The sequence below is a fragment of the Macaca fascicularis genome, chromosome 11 (genome assembly GCF_037993035.2).
Source record: "Macaca fascicularis isolate 582-1 chromosome 11, T2T-MFA8v1.1".
In the NCBI taxonomy this organism is placed as follows: Eukaryota; Metazoa; Chordata; class Mammalia; order Primates; family Cercopithecidae; genus Macaca; species Macaca fascicularis.
This window is the reverse complement of record NC_088385.1, coordinates 100833164-100849515: the sequence shown is the minus strand read 5'-3', so window position 1 is coordinate 100849515 and position 16352 is coordinate 100833164. Positions and strand designations below refer to the sequence as shown.

The 16352-nt window shown below is 40.1% G+C and overlaps 1 protein-coding gene across 11 annotated transcripts in view; it reads right to left on the bottom strand.

The window, feature by feature from the left end:
• The window catches only part of CRADD (CASP2 and RIPK1 domain containing adaptor with death domain), a 179058-nt gene that overhangs the window by 48314 nt on the left and 114392 nt on the right, over positions 1-16352 (bottom strand). For 4 of the 11 annotated variants that reach the window (XR_010579534.2, XM_074007518.1, XM_015431389.4 and 1 more), the window contains one exon: positions 1793-1867. The exons of 6 other annotated variants lie outside the window; for them this stretch is intronic. Coding sequence is in view for 4 of the 5 variants with exons in the window: in XM_074007518.1 (XP_073863619.1) it covers positions 1793-1867 (75 nt within the window). In the remaining variant the exon portion in view is untranslated. Of the gene's footprint in view, positions 1-1792; positions 1868-12032; positions 12101-16352 lie in introns of all 11 variants that reach the window. One more of the 11 variants, XM_065524651.2, reaches the window with a different exon arrangement.

Below are 16352 nucleotides of genomic sequence, written 5' to 3'. Positions count from 1 at the left end.
ACCTGCTTCTAGTCTGTTTTCACACTGATATGATGATGGCTGACAAGAGATCAAGCTCAGGGAGCACTGATTTAAAATAGAGCCTAATACATAATTATAAAGTCAAAAAACAATAGATGTGGGAATGGACGTGGTGAAAAGGAAACAATTTTATCCTGCTGGTGGGAATGTCAATTAGTATAACCACTATGGAAAACCATATAGACATTCCTTAAAGAACTAAAAGTAGAAGTACCATTCAATCTAGTAATCCCACTACTGGGTTTCTATCCAAAGGAAAAGAAGTCATATGAAAAAGACACATGCACATGCATGTCTATAGCAGCACAATTCACAACTACAAAGATATGGAACCAGCCTAAGTGCCCACCAACCAATGAGTAAATAAAGCAAATGTGGTGTATATATGCCATGGAATACCACTCAGCCATGAAAATGAATGAAATAATGTCTTTTGCAGCAACTTGGATGGAGTTGGAGGCCATTATTCTAAGTGAAGTAACTCAGGAATGGAAAACCAAATATTCTATGTTCTCACTTATAAGCGGGAGCTAAGCTATGAGGATGCATAAGAATGATGTAACGGACTTTGGGGACTTGTTGTGCAGGATGGGAGGGGGTGAGGTATAAAAGACAACATATTGGACACAGTGTACCCTGCTCAAGTGACGGGTGCACTAAAATCTCAGAAATCACCACTAAAGAACTTATCCATGTAACCAAAAACCACCTGTATCCCCAAAACTATTTAAATAAAAAATTTTTAAAGGCCGGGCACTGTGGCTCATGCCTGTAGTCCCAGCACTTTGGGAGGCTGAGGCAGACAGATCACCTGAGGTCAAGAGTTCGAGACCAGCCTGGCCAACATAGTGAAACTCCATTTCTACCAAAAATACAAAAATTAGCCAGGCATGGTGGCAGGTGCTTGTAATCCCTGCTACTTAGGAGGCTGAGGCAGGAGAATCACTTGAACCCAGGAGATGGAGGTTGCAGTGAGCCGAGATCATACCACTGTACTCCAGTCTGGGCGACAGAGTGAGACTGAGTCTCAACAAAATAAATAAAAATAAAATAAAATAGGGCCTAAGAACTACATCTAAGGGCAATCAAACAGTTAAGGAGGGAAAGTTCTTCAGAGATCAATACCAGCTAATAAATGCAGAAGAATGTAGGAATTAGGAAACCACCATTTTACTTCCACTTCATGAAGTACTGGAACTTGGCAGTTATCAATAAACATTAAACCATTATGTGAAAGGTTGATAAGGAACTTTATAATGGAAAGATCAAGGTGAAAATGTCAAAACCTCCCATCAATCTATGATCATTACACACGGGACTGACAGGTTTTATGTCCCTCCTGATGTGGTATGGTTGAAAGTCTACAGCACCACCAATAAAAGGTATTCTTGCCTGAAATATTTAACCTGAATCTAATCGAGCCTCTAGATTCAACAACTAGCTTACAGGAAATATAGCAAACAGAAAAGCATATTAACTACCACCACAAGGATAAAATCACCCCAATCCAGAATAAATGATTCAGCCACTTTAATAATGTATGTGATGGTTAATTTTATGTGTCAACTTTACTGGGCTTAAGGGGTGCCCAGATAGCAGGCAAAACATTATTTTTGGATGTGTCTGTGAGGGTATTTTCATAAGAGAGTAGCATTTGAATCAACAGATTGAGTAAAGATCACCCTCACTGTAACAGTCCATTCTCACACTGCTATAAAGACACTACCTGAGACTGGGTAAGTTATGAAGAAAAGAGGTTTAATTAACTCACAGTATGCATAGCTCAGGAAACTTGCAATCATGGCAGAAGGCAAAGGGGAAGCAAGGGGCACATCTTCCATAGTGGCTGGAGAGAGGGAGAGAGAGCAGGAGTAAGTGCCATACTTTTAAACCATCAGCTCTCATGAGAACTCACTTATTATCACAAGAACAACATGGGCGAACTGTCCCCATGATCCAGTCATCTCCCTCCAGGTCCCTCCCTAACACATGGGGATTACAATTTGAGATGAGATTTGGATGGAGTCACAGAATCAAGCCATATCACTTGCCAATGTAGGTGGGTACCATCCAGTCTGTAGAGGGCCCATATAGAACAAAAAAGTGAGGAAGGGTGAATTTTCTCTCTTCTTGAGCTAGAATATCCATCCTCTCCTGCACTTGGGCAACAGCACTCTTCTTGGACATTCCAACCCTGACTAGGACTTATACCATATCCACCCTATACACCCCCAGCCCTGACCCCGACACACATACTGAATTACACCACCAGCTTTCCTGGTTCTCCAGTTTGTACACAACTTCTCAGCCTCCAAAATTATGTGAGCCAATACCTATAACAAATCTCATATCTCTCATCTCTATATTTATCTACCTATCTGTTATGCTCTCTGTGTCAATCTATCTATTAATATCATGTCATCTATCTACTATCAATTCTCTTCCTCTGGAGAACACTAATACAGTGCATCCCAAATGTTAAGTTAATGAAAAAGTAAGTCATCATGGTTTACTTACCACATTTTTCACTAATGAATTATAAGCTGGCATATTCAGAGATGAGATTCATGCTTACAAAGTAAATAACACAGCACTGGCTACTTTGATATAGTTTGTTTCGATGCAAATAATTGTATAGCTGCAATTATTACTCTATCAGTCTTATACCCCTCATTGACAGCAATGAGACTCCGATTTGCCCTGTTCTGATTTACAGCTTTAAACTACCTGGGTATTTTTTCGGCAATCCAGAATAAAACAGTCATTATTTCATATCTTTATTTTGTTCTCATGATTTCAAGTCAACGATTCAGTTTGTTAAACAACTTAGTGTGGTAAAGATGTATCTGGAGAATGTCTTTCAATGGAACATTTCCACTGCAAAAGAAAGCGGCAGACTGGTCCTGCTCACAGTTACATGCTATGATCTTTTTACTGAAGGCTGTAACCTGATAGTGTGTCCCACTACCTGGGAATAGAAGGGGGGATGACAGGGTACTCCCTATGCAGAAAGGGTGAGGAATACTTTCGGAAACTCCTGGTGCATTTCTATTCACATGTATGCGTGTGCTGGGTTACAATGTAAAATGTATTTCAAATTGTCTGAATGTGGCCACTGTAGGTGACTGACATTTGCATGCATCACAGTCACAAACATAACCTCAGAAAGTAAAATCAAGAGGCAGGACTCCATTCGAAGATGATCCGGAATAAGGTTACATTCGTTGTTTTAGTTAATCATTTACATAAAAATACCTAGTTCTCATAGAATTTTTGGATTCCTTGGGCCCTTAAATCCCAATTTGAGAAAGAATAACATAGTTCAAGTCCCTTATATTAATATAAGGAAACCAAAGGCATCTGGGTAGAAATGCATGTCCTTTCTCCCTTCCCACTCTTCCCTCCCTTCTTCTTCTCCCTTTCCCTACTCCTAATTCTGTTCCTGGGAGTCCCTCCTTCTTCCACACAGGTGTAAGAGAGCCCAGGGCTCCTAAAGTGGCAAGAGAGCCAGGCTACAGGGCATGGAATGGCATGGGAGGGCTGGTTGTTGGCACAGCTGGTTATCCCTGGGCCTCAGAGAGAAACTCATCAGCACTTCTTGGCCTGCTTTCCTCGGACTCACCTGTGCTCACTATCAGAGTGCTAAGCAGAGGCACATCTGGAGGGGAAGTGCTTGCCAAAGGAGCTAGCCATGTGGTTTGGTTTGGCTCTTTAGTAACAGTACAGTAATGGTAACAGCTGTGGCTTGGCAGTTCCAGGTGTTCAGGAGCTGAGGTCTCTCAGTCTCTTCCAACCTTGGAGAGGAAGAATAACGGTCAAGAGCCCGGTCTCTGGAGCCTATTTGAGTTCAGATCTAACTGCCACCTACTAGCTGTGACTTTGAGTAAGTCACTTGACCTCTCTGTGTTTCTGAGAGGTCAAGATTAAAATGGAAGACAGGGAGGAGCTGATAATTGCTATCTCATAGGGTTGTTATAAGGATTGAGTGAAGTGTAACATATATAAAATTCTTACAAGACTGACTGATAGAGGTGCAATTATGACTCAATCACTCTTATTTCTGTCTATACTCCTTCACCTTACCCTTCATTCCAGAAAAAAACCACAAAAACCGAAAAATACTTCTGCTTCTACTGTACCTAGGGTAGTGTCCCCAAGAACATTCATCCAATAAACATTTATGGGCATTCACAAAATACAGACAAAACACAGTTTCCTGCTTTCAAGAAAGGTATACTTTCCTGGGAAACAAAGAAAAAGTCATCCCACCAATTACATCATGTTCCAAGGGTTAAAACAGAGAAAGCTGTAGGATCAGGGAGGAGCAGTGGGATTTTACCAGAAGGAATCTCAGGTGAAGCTGAAGGAGGAAAATGAAGCTTCAACTGAGGCTTAAATGATTGTGGAAAGAGAGTGTTTCCAATCTTAAGCAAAACCTTATTGGTTCTCTTAATAAATCACCCAAAGCCTGAGTGACGCGACTAAAATGGAAAAACAGAAACAGCTGGTTCAATAGGGTGCTGGGACTGCGGGCTGGATCCTGGAAGCCCCCTAAAGGCAGCAACTGCCTCTTATTGCCCTTTCTATGCCATACCTGCCTGCCAGACACTGAAGGCACATTTGGCTGAATATGTCCTTTTGTCTTTATTTTTAATATTGCTATTGATACATAGTTATGCATTGTTATAATGTTCTTTGTGCAATAAAACAATTTTGTAATAGAATTAAAGACATATAAACATACCAAGCACACATAAAATACAGTACCAGCAGTTGAGTTACCTATTGCAGTGGTTTTAAAATTCTTTTGGTGGCGGGGCGCGTTTGCTCACACCTGTAATCCCAGCACTTTGGGAGGCCGAGGCAGGCGGATCACAAGGTCAGGAGACGGAGACCATCCTGGCTAACACAGTGAAACCCCGTCTCTACTAAAAATACAAAAAATTAGCCGGGCGTGGTGGCAGGCACCTGTGGTCCCAGCTACTCAGGAGGCTGAAGCAGGAGAATGGCATGAACCCGGGAGGCAGAGCTTGCAGTGAGCCGAGATTGCGCCACTGCACTCCAGCCTGGGCGAGAGCGAGACTCCGTCTCAAAAAAAAAAAAAAAAGTTCTTTTGACAAAGTTATGCCAGGTACCACCAAGATGTGGCCCAGACATTATGTGGGATTCTTATTGCCCTTCAAGATGTAGGAAAAACTGGCTCAAACTGCCACCAACTCTATAGCTTCTGGAAACCCAAAGCCCTTCTTAACATTTTGGTGACAGATGATGTTCTCAGGGACTTTTTCATTCCCGGGCTCCCTTTTCCATGACTGTTGTCTCTATACTGACCTGCACTGACTGTGATGTGAATGTACGCATCTCCAAGTTCACTCCCTGTAATCCACCCCACACTACATGCTATACTTCACAGAAAAGTCTGGAGACCACAAGGAACAGGTGCATCAAGACCTCCGCACAATTTTCTGCCATTTAGTTGATGCCTGCCCTTCTTCCACCCTCCCCTCTCTTTCTTTCTCTCATGTGTCCCCATCACTCTCTAAACAACCACTAAATGCTTGCCCTTGGCTCACACAAGCAGCTCTGCCAATACTCAGGCCTTTGGGGTTTCCTTTTCTTCCTCAAGCACTCATCAAAGTGTTTTCCCCCAAGATTATTTTCTTCATAGAGCAAATTCTGATGCCAGATGTTCCTGTGATAGCATTTTCATTTTCCCCACCTCCTAATATTTGTAAGAAAGTGGAGGGGTTGGCCCCAGTGGAGGCAGCACCTGCAACAAACAGATGCAACAGTGGCCAGTGAAAGCAGCGGAGGTGGTACCAGGATGTGCCACGTGATCTCTGGCCTAAGATGCACATAAGCACGTGAGACACTGCCAAGGGCAGAAGAGGTTTGGAAAGGGTTAGAGCTCCAATAGATAGCACAGGGTCATCAGAACCAGCAAAATGGAAATGATTAATGTCAAAGAGACTCATTAACCCTAGGGTCTTAGAAAATAGGGGCTTCAGGTAAAAACTCATAAGAAAAATTATAATCTTGACAAGAAAAAGTCTAGCCCCATAGAAATGTTTTCATTGATCTAAAAGTAAATACTTAATACTAATAAAGAATACGTATTATCCAGATGGGTTTTTTTTTTTTTTTTTTTTTTTTTTTTTTTTTTTTGAGACAGTGTTTCGCTCTTGTCACCCTGCTGGAGTGCAGTGGCGTGATCTTGGCTCACTGCACAATCTGCCTCCTGGGTTCAAGTGATTCTCCTGCCTCAGCCTCTCAAGTAGCTGGGATTACAGGTGCCCCGCCACCGCGCCCCACTAATTTTTGTATTTTTAGTAGAGATAGGGTTTCACCATGTTGGCCAGGCTGGTCTCGAACTCCTGACCTCAGGTGATCCACCCGCCTTGGCCTCTCAAAGTGCTGGGATTACAGGTGTGAGCCATCATGCCCAGCCCAGATGACTTTTATATGGTAATTCATAAAGAATGATCCTGACAAAATAACAGATTTGTATTTATACCATGCAAAGGAATGTTAATTACAAAACTGTTGGCTATGGCAGAAAAAAATTCTCAATTGTTTAGCCTTATAAAGTTTTCCCTTAAGATATATTACCCGAAGAGAAAGCTCAAAAGTCCTTGGAAAAAAAACCAAACGTATCCTCCCAGCCACTTGATCAAATACACATAGATAGTTATTATTACATGCATTAGATAAGTAGATAATACTTAGTGATTCCAACTTATCCCCAGTCTAGAAGATTCTTGAAGTACTTATCTACTCTAGGATGTGATAAAGGATTTCACTTTGGTTAGGAATTTCCTTATGCCCTCCTCTGAGAAGATTAGAAATTGTTCAAATCCTTGGGACATCCCTGGTGTGTCTCAGCCCAAGAGCCAAATTAATATCCTTGCCCTTGTTCTAGCTATTTGACAAGAGGCTGCTCAATTGTCACATTAAATTAGGATTTGGGTATAGCTTTTCATTATACAAATAAGCTTGAGAAAGGGGCCTTCCTAGCAGCTAATCTGACTAAACTAGAAATATATGGGTTGTTTTCCATAGGAAAAGAAAAACAGATGGGAAAGGGAAAGAAAGGAGCAATTTGACAACTAAAAATAGTTGGGAAAAGATAAGAAGAAACAAGCGAGTCTTAGAGCAAAGGAGTGAATGGAGCCAACAGATCTCTGTTGCTCTTTGCTCAGATGGGGTAGGCCTTGGCTCTGCCAATGAGTGGTGTAAAGTACAAATACTATAAGACAAGAGGACGTGCGAGTAGCCATGAAATATTCCTTTCTGAGAAACTAGGAAACTGGACAAGATCCCTCCGGATGGTGCCCAGGATGGAATATGACTTGAAAATGACAAAGAGCCCAAAGTGCAGTACTTCTTTAACCTATTTAAGAATGTTGAACAAGTCTTTACACAGTTCGTAAGCACACAGTCCAGCTGAGCAGGAAATTGGGGATGGGGAAGGAGTGTGGGGTAAAACTGCACAGATTAGCCCTTGGGGAAAAGTTCCTTGATTCTAAATCACAAACAAAGTCATTCATTTGTTTATTCATGCAATAAATATTAACCTTCTATATGTTCCAGACATTGTTCTAGGTGCCAGGGATACAGCACTGAACAAGACAAACAAGGTACCTGCTCTTCTGGACTTTATAGATAGGGGCAAAAAAATGAGTATAGAGAAACACACATGCTTTATATAAACTAAAATAAAATAGCTATGAGACAGAGTGTGGTTATATGAATACTTTACATAGGGTGGTCAGGGCAAACCTCTCCAGGGAGGTGACTTAAGATGAAACCTAGATAATAAGAGGAAGCCAGCCTTATGGTGATCTGTATAGCAGGGAGAGAGAAGAGAACTGCAAAGGCTTGAGGTAAGACTCCCACTTGGTATATCTGAAGAACAGAAAAGGGATCTGTGTGACTGCAGTAGTGAGTCCTGGGAGGGTGGGGCAGACATAGGCAGCAGGTACATAAAACAGGAGTTTGGCTTTTCTTCTAAGTGCTATGGGATGCCAAGGGGTGAGTTTACGTGGCGGAGTGGCACTTCAGTTTAAAGAGACCACTCTGGCTGCTCTCTCCATGGACTGCCAGGGGCAAACACAGAAGCAGAGATGGATTAGGAGGTGATACGGAAGTCCAGTGACAGATGTCAGAGGTTCGGACTGACAGGGGTTTGGATGGTAGCAGGAGAGGAGAGGAAAGTAGATGAATGCAGGTAAATTTGGAGATATTACAATAGGTAATCATGATAGGCTGGATGTGGGATATGATGGAAAAAGAGCAATCAAGGGTGATGCCTAAAGTTTGGGGCTCTGGCAGCCAGATATATAACAGTGTTATTTACTGAGATGGGGGTAAGCAAGAGGTGAGGAAGAAAGGAAGAAAGTAAGGCTGGGATTAAGAGTTACGATTTGGATACATTAAATTTGAGATGCTTCTCAGATTCAAGTCTGGAAGTCAGGGCTACAGATGTTAAGTTAGCAACCAGAAGATATTTAAAGCAATGGGACCCAATGAGATTACTCAGAAAGAGTACGGAGAAACCCAAGGATGAAGCATTGGAGGCTTTCCAACAGCTAGAGGTCAGCTGTTGGAAACCAGCAAGATGCAGAAGAAATGAGAAAGTGTGGCTGGACATGAGCCAATAAAAGAAAATGCTCCAAGAAACAAAAAGTGACCTACTACATTGCTGCTGAAAGTCAAGTAACATAAGAAGAGAGAATTAACCACCCCATGTGGCAAGATGGTGCTTGTTGGGGACCCTAAAAAAGGTAATTTCAGTGGGCTGGTGGGAGGACAGCCAAGTGAGTGGGTTGCTTAAATAATGGAGGATGAGGATGTATAAGTGAGATATACAGGGAGTTCTTCTTAGAAGCTCTGCTGTGAACAAGAGCAGAGAAATGAAGTAGGTAGGATAGTAATCAAAGAAGGTTTTTGTTGTTGCTGTTAACTTTTTATTTTCAAAGATACAGAAAAGTAGAGAAAATAGTATCATGAAGCCCCATGTCACTCCGCTTTGACAATTATCTGCCCCTCATCCCACTTCTTCCACCTATTCCCCAACTCATTCCCAACTCTTTATCCACAGGATTATTTTGAAGCAAATCCCAGACATCATTGCAAGGAACAATTGTTTTTTAAGTGAGAAGTACTATTTGTTATGAAAAAGGACAACAGAAAACCCTGTTATACAGTGCTCTCATTGAGAAAATTCCAGCTCCATCACTTTAGCAGACTGACTTTAATAAAATGTATGAACTGTATTCTTCCTTTAAAGCAGGATTCTCAAACTATGGCCCACAGCCCACTGAATGGGGTTCAGTGGGCTACCACCTGAACAGCAAACCAATCCAGCAAAGCACAGGTCCTTCCATTGTTATAAAGGATAGAGGAAGTCCAAGTTCACCTTTTGTTTTCTAGTTTTATATTTGTGCATAATATAGCTTAAGTAATATAGCTTATTACATAAGTTATTTAGGATTACTAAAATTAGTACATTTATAGAGTTTCTAGGTAAGAAGTCTGATTGCCACACAATGCCTGGCACTGTTGTGGAACACATATGCTGATGGTTGTAATTTCTGTAAGTTGGGGGAAGTATGCATAATCCCCCATGCATGTCTTGAGTTGCTTATGGTTTGCAATTCTATTTTTGCTTTTTCACTATAAATTATTAAGCTTCATTAGCAATTTATTGTGGGTTGTTTGGCTAAACTCTCAGTATATAATGATACATATGTGACTATCAAGAAATTTGCAACTTGTTCAGTCTTCAGTCATCTGTGATCCTGGGTACAAAGATATGAAACAGAAAAAAATGAAATCCAGAAAATTCTATATATTGTTAACATTTTCTGTGGATTCAGGGGAAACTTTAATTTTATGGAAAACCTCAATCCAGTTAAGACAGTATAGCAGTTAAGAGCCTAAATGGGATCTAGAGAGTGCAGGTTCAAATCAAGGCTTTGCTACTTAGTAGCTACATGACCTGGGGAGGTTATTTAACTTTTCTGTCTCTCAGTTTCCTCATCTGTAATTGGGGATTATAATAGCATCTACTTCATACACTTAAATGAGTGTCCATAACTGAAACAGTACCTGGCACATATTAAGTTCTATATTTTTCCATAGAAATATTATTGCTATACCCACTACAACAATTCCTACAACTATTACAGTTCATGACACCAGGGTTCTGAGAGAGGACAATCTGAAAATCATGAATGTGACCGAAATCTTCCTAAGTGGTAGATCTAAATAGCATAAATGGTGGCTAGCTTTATAGGAAAACCCATTTAACCCATAATATAACCAAACAAGCTCTTAGTGAATACACTAAGAGCACTAGCTTGAATTTTGGATCTTGGAACTATTTGGTGTAGAAAGCAGCAAGATATGGATCCTTCTCTGAATACGGGCCAGCCATAGAAAATGTTCTATAACAGATGAAAGAGGGTCTCCAGCATCTTCTTTCCTCCTTTCTGTAAGCCTCTTCTACCTTCTAACTCCTTGCTTTCTAAGCCCCAGGTATCTGATAACTTGATTTTGTCCTGAGTCCTCTCCTATAATACTTAGCAGGCCAGGTCTCCCCTAAGACATTCTATTTTTCAAAAATGAATTATTCTCTAGGATATTCTACTTCCAGCTATTGTGAAGAGAAAAATGCTTTTTAGAAAATGTATGGTTACTTATGTATGGCTAATAACATCTTAAGGTTCTCAGAAGTATTCCTATTCTTAAAGTTCTTATCAGAATCTCTAGTTATCAGAAATTAAGGCAGAGTAACAAAACGTTAACTGAAAAAATTCAACCAGTCTGGGCCACCATAGAGCCTTGTCTGGAAGCCAGTCTGGAGATTAAAAAAAAAAATCCATTAGGACTATTTACATGTTTTCTTCCCTCTATTTTGAAACAATATGGTATTTATGTTATATTATTATTTCTTACTGAGAAATAATAATTGTATCTATTTAGGGGATAAAATATTATTTTTTATATGCATATACCTATGGAATGATTAACTCAAGCTAACTAACATATCCATCACCTCATGAACTTATATTTTTGTGGTGTGAACACTTGGATTTACTCAGCAATTTTGAAATAAACACTATTATTAAATACCACAGTTAACCATGCTGTACAATAGATTTCAAAAACTTATTTCTCCTGTCTGAGATTTTGTACATTTGACTAACTTCACCTCCACCTGCCCTCCACCCCAACCTCCAGCCCTGGTAACCACCATTCTACTCTCTGTTTCTATGAGTTTAACTCTTTCAGACTCTACAGGCAAGTGAAATCACGCAATATTTGTCTTTCTGTTATTGGCTTATTTAACTTAACAAAATGTCTGCCACATTTGCCCATGTTGTCTCAAATGACAGGATTTCCTTCCTTTTTTTCAAGGCTGAAGAGTATCCCGTTGTGTATATATACACCACATTTTCTTTATCCCTTCATCCATTAATGGACACTTAGGTTGATTCTATATCTTGGCTATTATGAATGATGCTGCAATGAACATGGCAGTGCAGCTATCTCTTCGATATACCGATTTCAATTTCTTTGGATATATACTCAGCAGTGGGATTGCTTAATCTTACGATAGTTCCATTTTTAGTTTTTTGAAGAACTTCCATATTGTTTTCCATAATGGTTGCAGTAATTTACATAATATAGTATTTTAAAAATCTTTTTCTCTACAACAGCTCCTGTGGATCCCAATCCCAATGTATGAATGAAAAGGCAGGAAGTCAGGGGGTGGGGAGTGATTAGTCATTTGTAGGATTATCGAGAGAGAGAGAGAGAGAGAGTGTGTGTGTGTGTGTGTGTGTTATAGATATGGCATTTTATTTCTTGGAGGAGATGCAGATACTCAATAATCACTGTTAATTAAGTGATTTTTTTAAGTAGATGATTCTGTTCATAAGAAATTCAAAATCTGGGACCTAGAGTCAATTCCTAAGGTCAGGAGCAAACATAAAGATCATGCTTACCTGAAGAACTCTTCTGGTTTTTCAAATTTATTATAATCCTTGATTCTTCTAGTACAGCTGTCTCTTGCCTAAAGAAAAGCCAGTGGATTAAACCACAGATTTCATTCTCTGACTCGCTATGAAAAGGATTTTAGGGGATTTCCATCAAGAACCATATAAAACCATATAAATATTACACAAATATAGACTGCAAGCCAGAAAACTATAAATAAATAGAAATTCGAGACCAGCGAAAGTATAAACACAAGTATGCAGACCATGCTTGTTATTGGTGAGTTTCAAGTTTATCTCTGAGTCCCTTGGGGGCCAAAAAGAAGAAAGAAGCAGCATCCATTAAAGTTATTAGAAATGATAATGCATGTTGTTTTCACCCAGAGAAGCAAAGCTCTTTTTGCAGCTATAGGTTCCAGAAGACAAATTTCAAATGAGTAGCAGAGTTGACAACATCCTTAACTCCAGGACCTCTGGCCAGAACTTAAACTGCTTAGGAGTTCCTAAAAAAATTGCACTAAGTGACAAGCTCCCCAGAGGGTGGGAGAGGCTTGTGTTCCATTTACAGAGGCAGTATAAACACATAATTTTCTAAAACCACAACTACTACCTTTACTTCTAAAGAGTTCAGGCTACTTTCACATATTGTGAAATTTCACATAAGAGGACCCAAAACAACAAGAAATCTGTGGAGGGAGGAGAATAAAGCACAGAATAACTTAGACTGTATTTGATTTTCCTTTCTAGAAGCTATCTTCTACTGAAAAACATCTCTTTTCCAAAATTTCCCTTCTTTCAGAATAATAAAGGTATACAATTTTTAGCTGCTTTATTGAGGAATACTTGATACACAAGAAACTGTACATATTTAAAGCATGCAATTTGATATGCTTTCATACATGTATCCAACCATGAAACAGTCCCCACCAGCAAGGTGATGTGCATACCCCTCATCCCCCAAAGTTTCTGCCTGCCCCTTTGTCATCCCTCCCTTCCACCACACTCTACACCTCATCTCCAGCAAACACTGAGCTGCTTCCAATTTTTTAAAGATACATGATTTTTTAGAAAATGTTTCAAATCAGAAACTAGAGTCTATACTGAACATTATTGTTTTATGTGTGCTCCTTAGTCATCCCCTGGCTCTTCTAAACCAATCATCACCCTTTCTGTCTCTAAAGTGATTGGAAATATTGGAAGTCGAATACCGTATCTTCAGTTCTTTCATGACCTGCAGAGTTGGCTATGTCAAGGCTGCATGCACAGCCTATTCAGGAAAAGTGGATGGACTACTTTTCCCCTGAAGCACATCTCCAGCTTCCCAGGCAATCTGCTGGAGACAAGCTACACACACTCTGAAAATAAATGACTGCATCAGGTACTTCTTAGCCTCTGCTTGGGGAAATACACCAACCTAGCCTCTCAGAGAAAAACTCTGGCACTCCGGGAAATATGAAGATTTTTGTCAGTCAACATAGCAAGTGGGAAAGAGAAAGATGGGGCAGGGGAGATTAAAAAATAAAAAGAAAGGAACCACCACCACAGTCTCTGACCTTGAAATGGTTGACCACCAAGGACAAGACATACTACAAACAATGCACATAGGAAGAAGAGCTAAGAACTCTAGAACACAGTGCTCCAGGGGTCCAAAAGAAGGAGAGGTGCTTCTATTTCAGAGTAGCCCAGGCTCCATTATGGAAAGGCTGATGACGACAGGGACTAACACCCACAGTTCCCCAAACGCTCTCCTGTGCCCCATCTCCTGTGATTCCCACAAGAGTACTGTGAATAAAACAGTGCTATTAAAGGTTATAATTTTCCCTTAAATGGTGGAAAAACTGAACCTCGTGTAGGTCAGGTGACTGCTAAGGAGGGGCAGAGCTGGGGCTGGAAAGTTTTGTCTTTTGATCTCAATGCCATTGCTGTTTCTATGACACCAGACAGCGCTCTCAGGTGGAGGATGTCTAGACAACTAGACAACAACTACCTCAGACCCTCCCTTTAAAAATCAAGAACATTCCTGAATCAAGAATATCCAGGAGATAAAAATAAATTTTAAAAAATCAAGAACATCATTCTAACAAAGGTCCAGTGGTACATTTGCTAAGGAAGTGCTCTGAGAGCCACCCTTGGGCCTCAGGGACCACACACACTGTGGTCAGATGTTGATATGGTTTAGCTGCGTCCCCACCCAAATCTCACTTGAATTGTAGCTCCCATAATCCCCATGTGTCATGGGAGCGACAAGGTGGAGATAACTGAATCATGAGGATGGTTTCCTCCATCCTGTTCTAGTAATAGTGAGTGAGTTCTCACGAGATCTGATGGTTTTATAAGAGGTTTCTCCCTTCGCTGGGCACTGATTCTCTCCTGCCACCCTGGGAAGAGGTGCCTTCCACCATAATTGTAAGTTTCCTGAGGCCTCCCCAGCCATGAGAAACTATGAGTTAATTAAACCTCTTTCCTTTAGAAATTACCCAGTGTTGTCCATTTATTCATAGCAGCATGAGAACAGACTAATACAGGTGCCATGGCAGAGATGTGTTTCCTCCAGAGCGCACACACATTCCAATGATCATGAGATGAGCCATATTTCAAATGCATTAAAGAGGCTTGCCACTTCACAACCTCCAAATAATCCTATAAGGAAAAGACAGGATAATTACCAGTACTACTATTAATTACACTCAAGTTTCTTGTTGAGTGAGTTTGTATTCTTGAGGATCAGGCTTCCTTAGGTGAAGCATGCTCATGGCCTCACCATCATCATCATGGTAAGTGATAATGCTTGCCATACAGTGGACTCCAAAAGATGTTTGTGGAATGAACAAATGAGGTCAACAGGCCACACTACGGAACTCTTTAATTATCATGTTAAACATGCTGATGGGAAATTATCTGTCCCTAAATCATGGCAGAATAATCATAGTCAAGTATGAGGCAATCCTTTCCAGTCTGGATAGTTTTAAAGAACTTGGTATAAGCATGTATTTCTTTCCATTAAGGTCCTTCGAGAGTGGATCTTATTTGTTTCATTTTCTTGGAGAAAATCTGTCCCTGAACTTGAAAAAATAACATTTAAAAGGAAAAAAACAAAGAAACTGAGTTTGCTAAGAGGTTAAGTACAAGGCTCAGCAGACATACTACAACATATGCATATGTGAGCACCACTTATTTCAAAGCTAGCCTGTTAGGGAGCTACAGATATATTCCAGAGATACTGGTTTGGGGCAAAAAATGTGCGGAATGCCTTTTTGGAACTATCTTTATCTTTACAATCAGTTGATGTGATATACAAAAAAAACCCCTGTCATACTACTTTACAGTCTTGGCTCATTTTTAACCAAAAATTACTCTAGCCAGTTTAACCACCACCCATGAGGCTGACTTAGTGATGAACAACTAACTCTTGGCCAGTCACTGACATCAAATCCACCTTCTAAGAATAAATACCACTAGGGTAAAAAAAAAAAAAAAAAAAAAATCTTCAGCAGAATATGCCAAGGGCTCTAAAAACAAATTCCAAAGAGAGACTTCAAAGATATTTTGAGCAATAGCAACATTATTGGAAGATATGTATAACCTCTCAAAGTGGACTCATACACAATTTGCACAAACTGCAATATAAATCCTTAAACAGCCGAAACATACTTGTAGGCAACAATTCCATTATGTTTTGGTCATCTTTACATTATTCCCCTGGCACAGTGCCTAGTACATAGTAGGGCATGCAGCAAATGCTTTCAAAATTAGATTTCCTATGGGAATAAAGTACAGAATTACCATTAGTCACAGAAGAGCCATTACCCACTAGACTTTTGTCCTAAGGAGAAAATGCTGTCTCGTGTTTCCTCATTGTCAAAGGTGGGTTTTACCGCTTTGGGGGCTCTACCTCAAGACAGTAACTGACAGATCTATTTGGTTTTACTGCCTTCTACCTCTACTGGCAAGTAGAAAACTTATCCCTCCGCATGTTGTCTCTTAATGAAATCTTTATTTTAAAACAACTAAAATGTAAATTGAAGGGATTTCAGAATCTATAAAAAAGCACTAGCATCTACTACACTTTTATAAACTGTGAGCAACTGGCTATCAAGACGAAAATAAAAAAAATTATACAGGATCTACTTCCATAGAAAAGGTAACGGAATTCCCTTTGAGGATGTGCCCACTATGTATTAAGTATTATGCTGCCCGCAGTCTTCAGGAAATCCTACAGAGGAGGTATTATCATTCTTATTTCTACAGATAAAGAAACTTGAAGCTTTGAGAAGTTAAATACAGATGTCTAAGTTTACATATTCCTTAGAGGGCAGAGCTAAGGTTCAA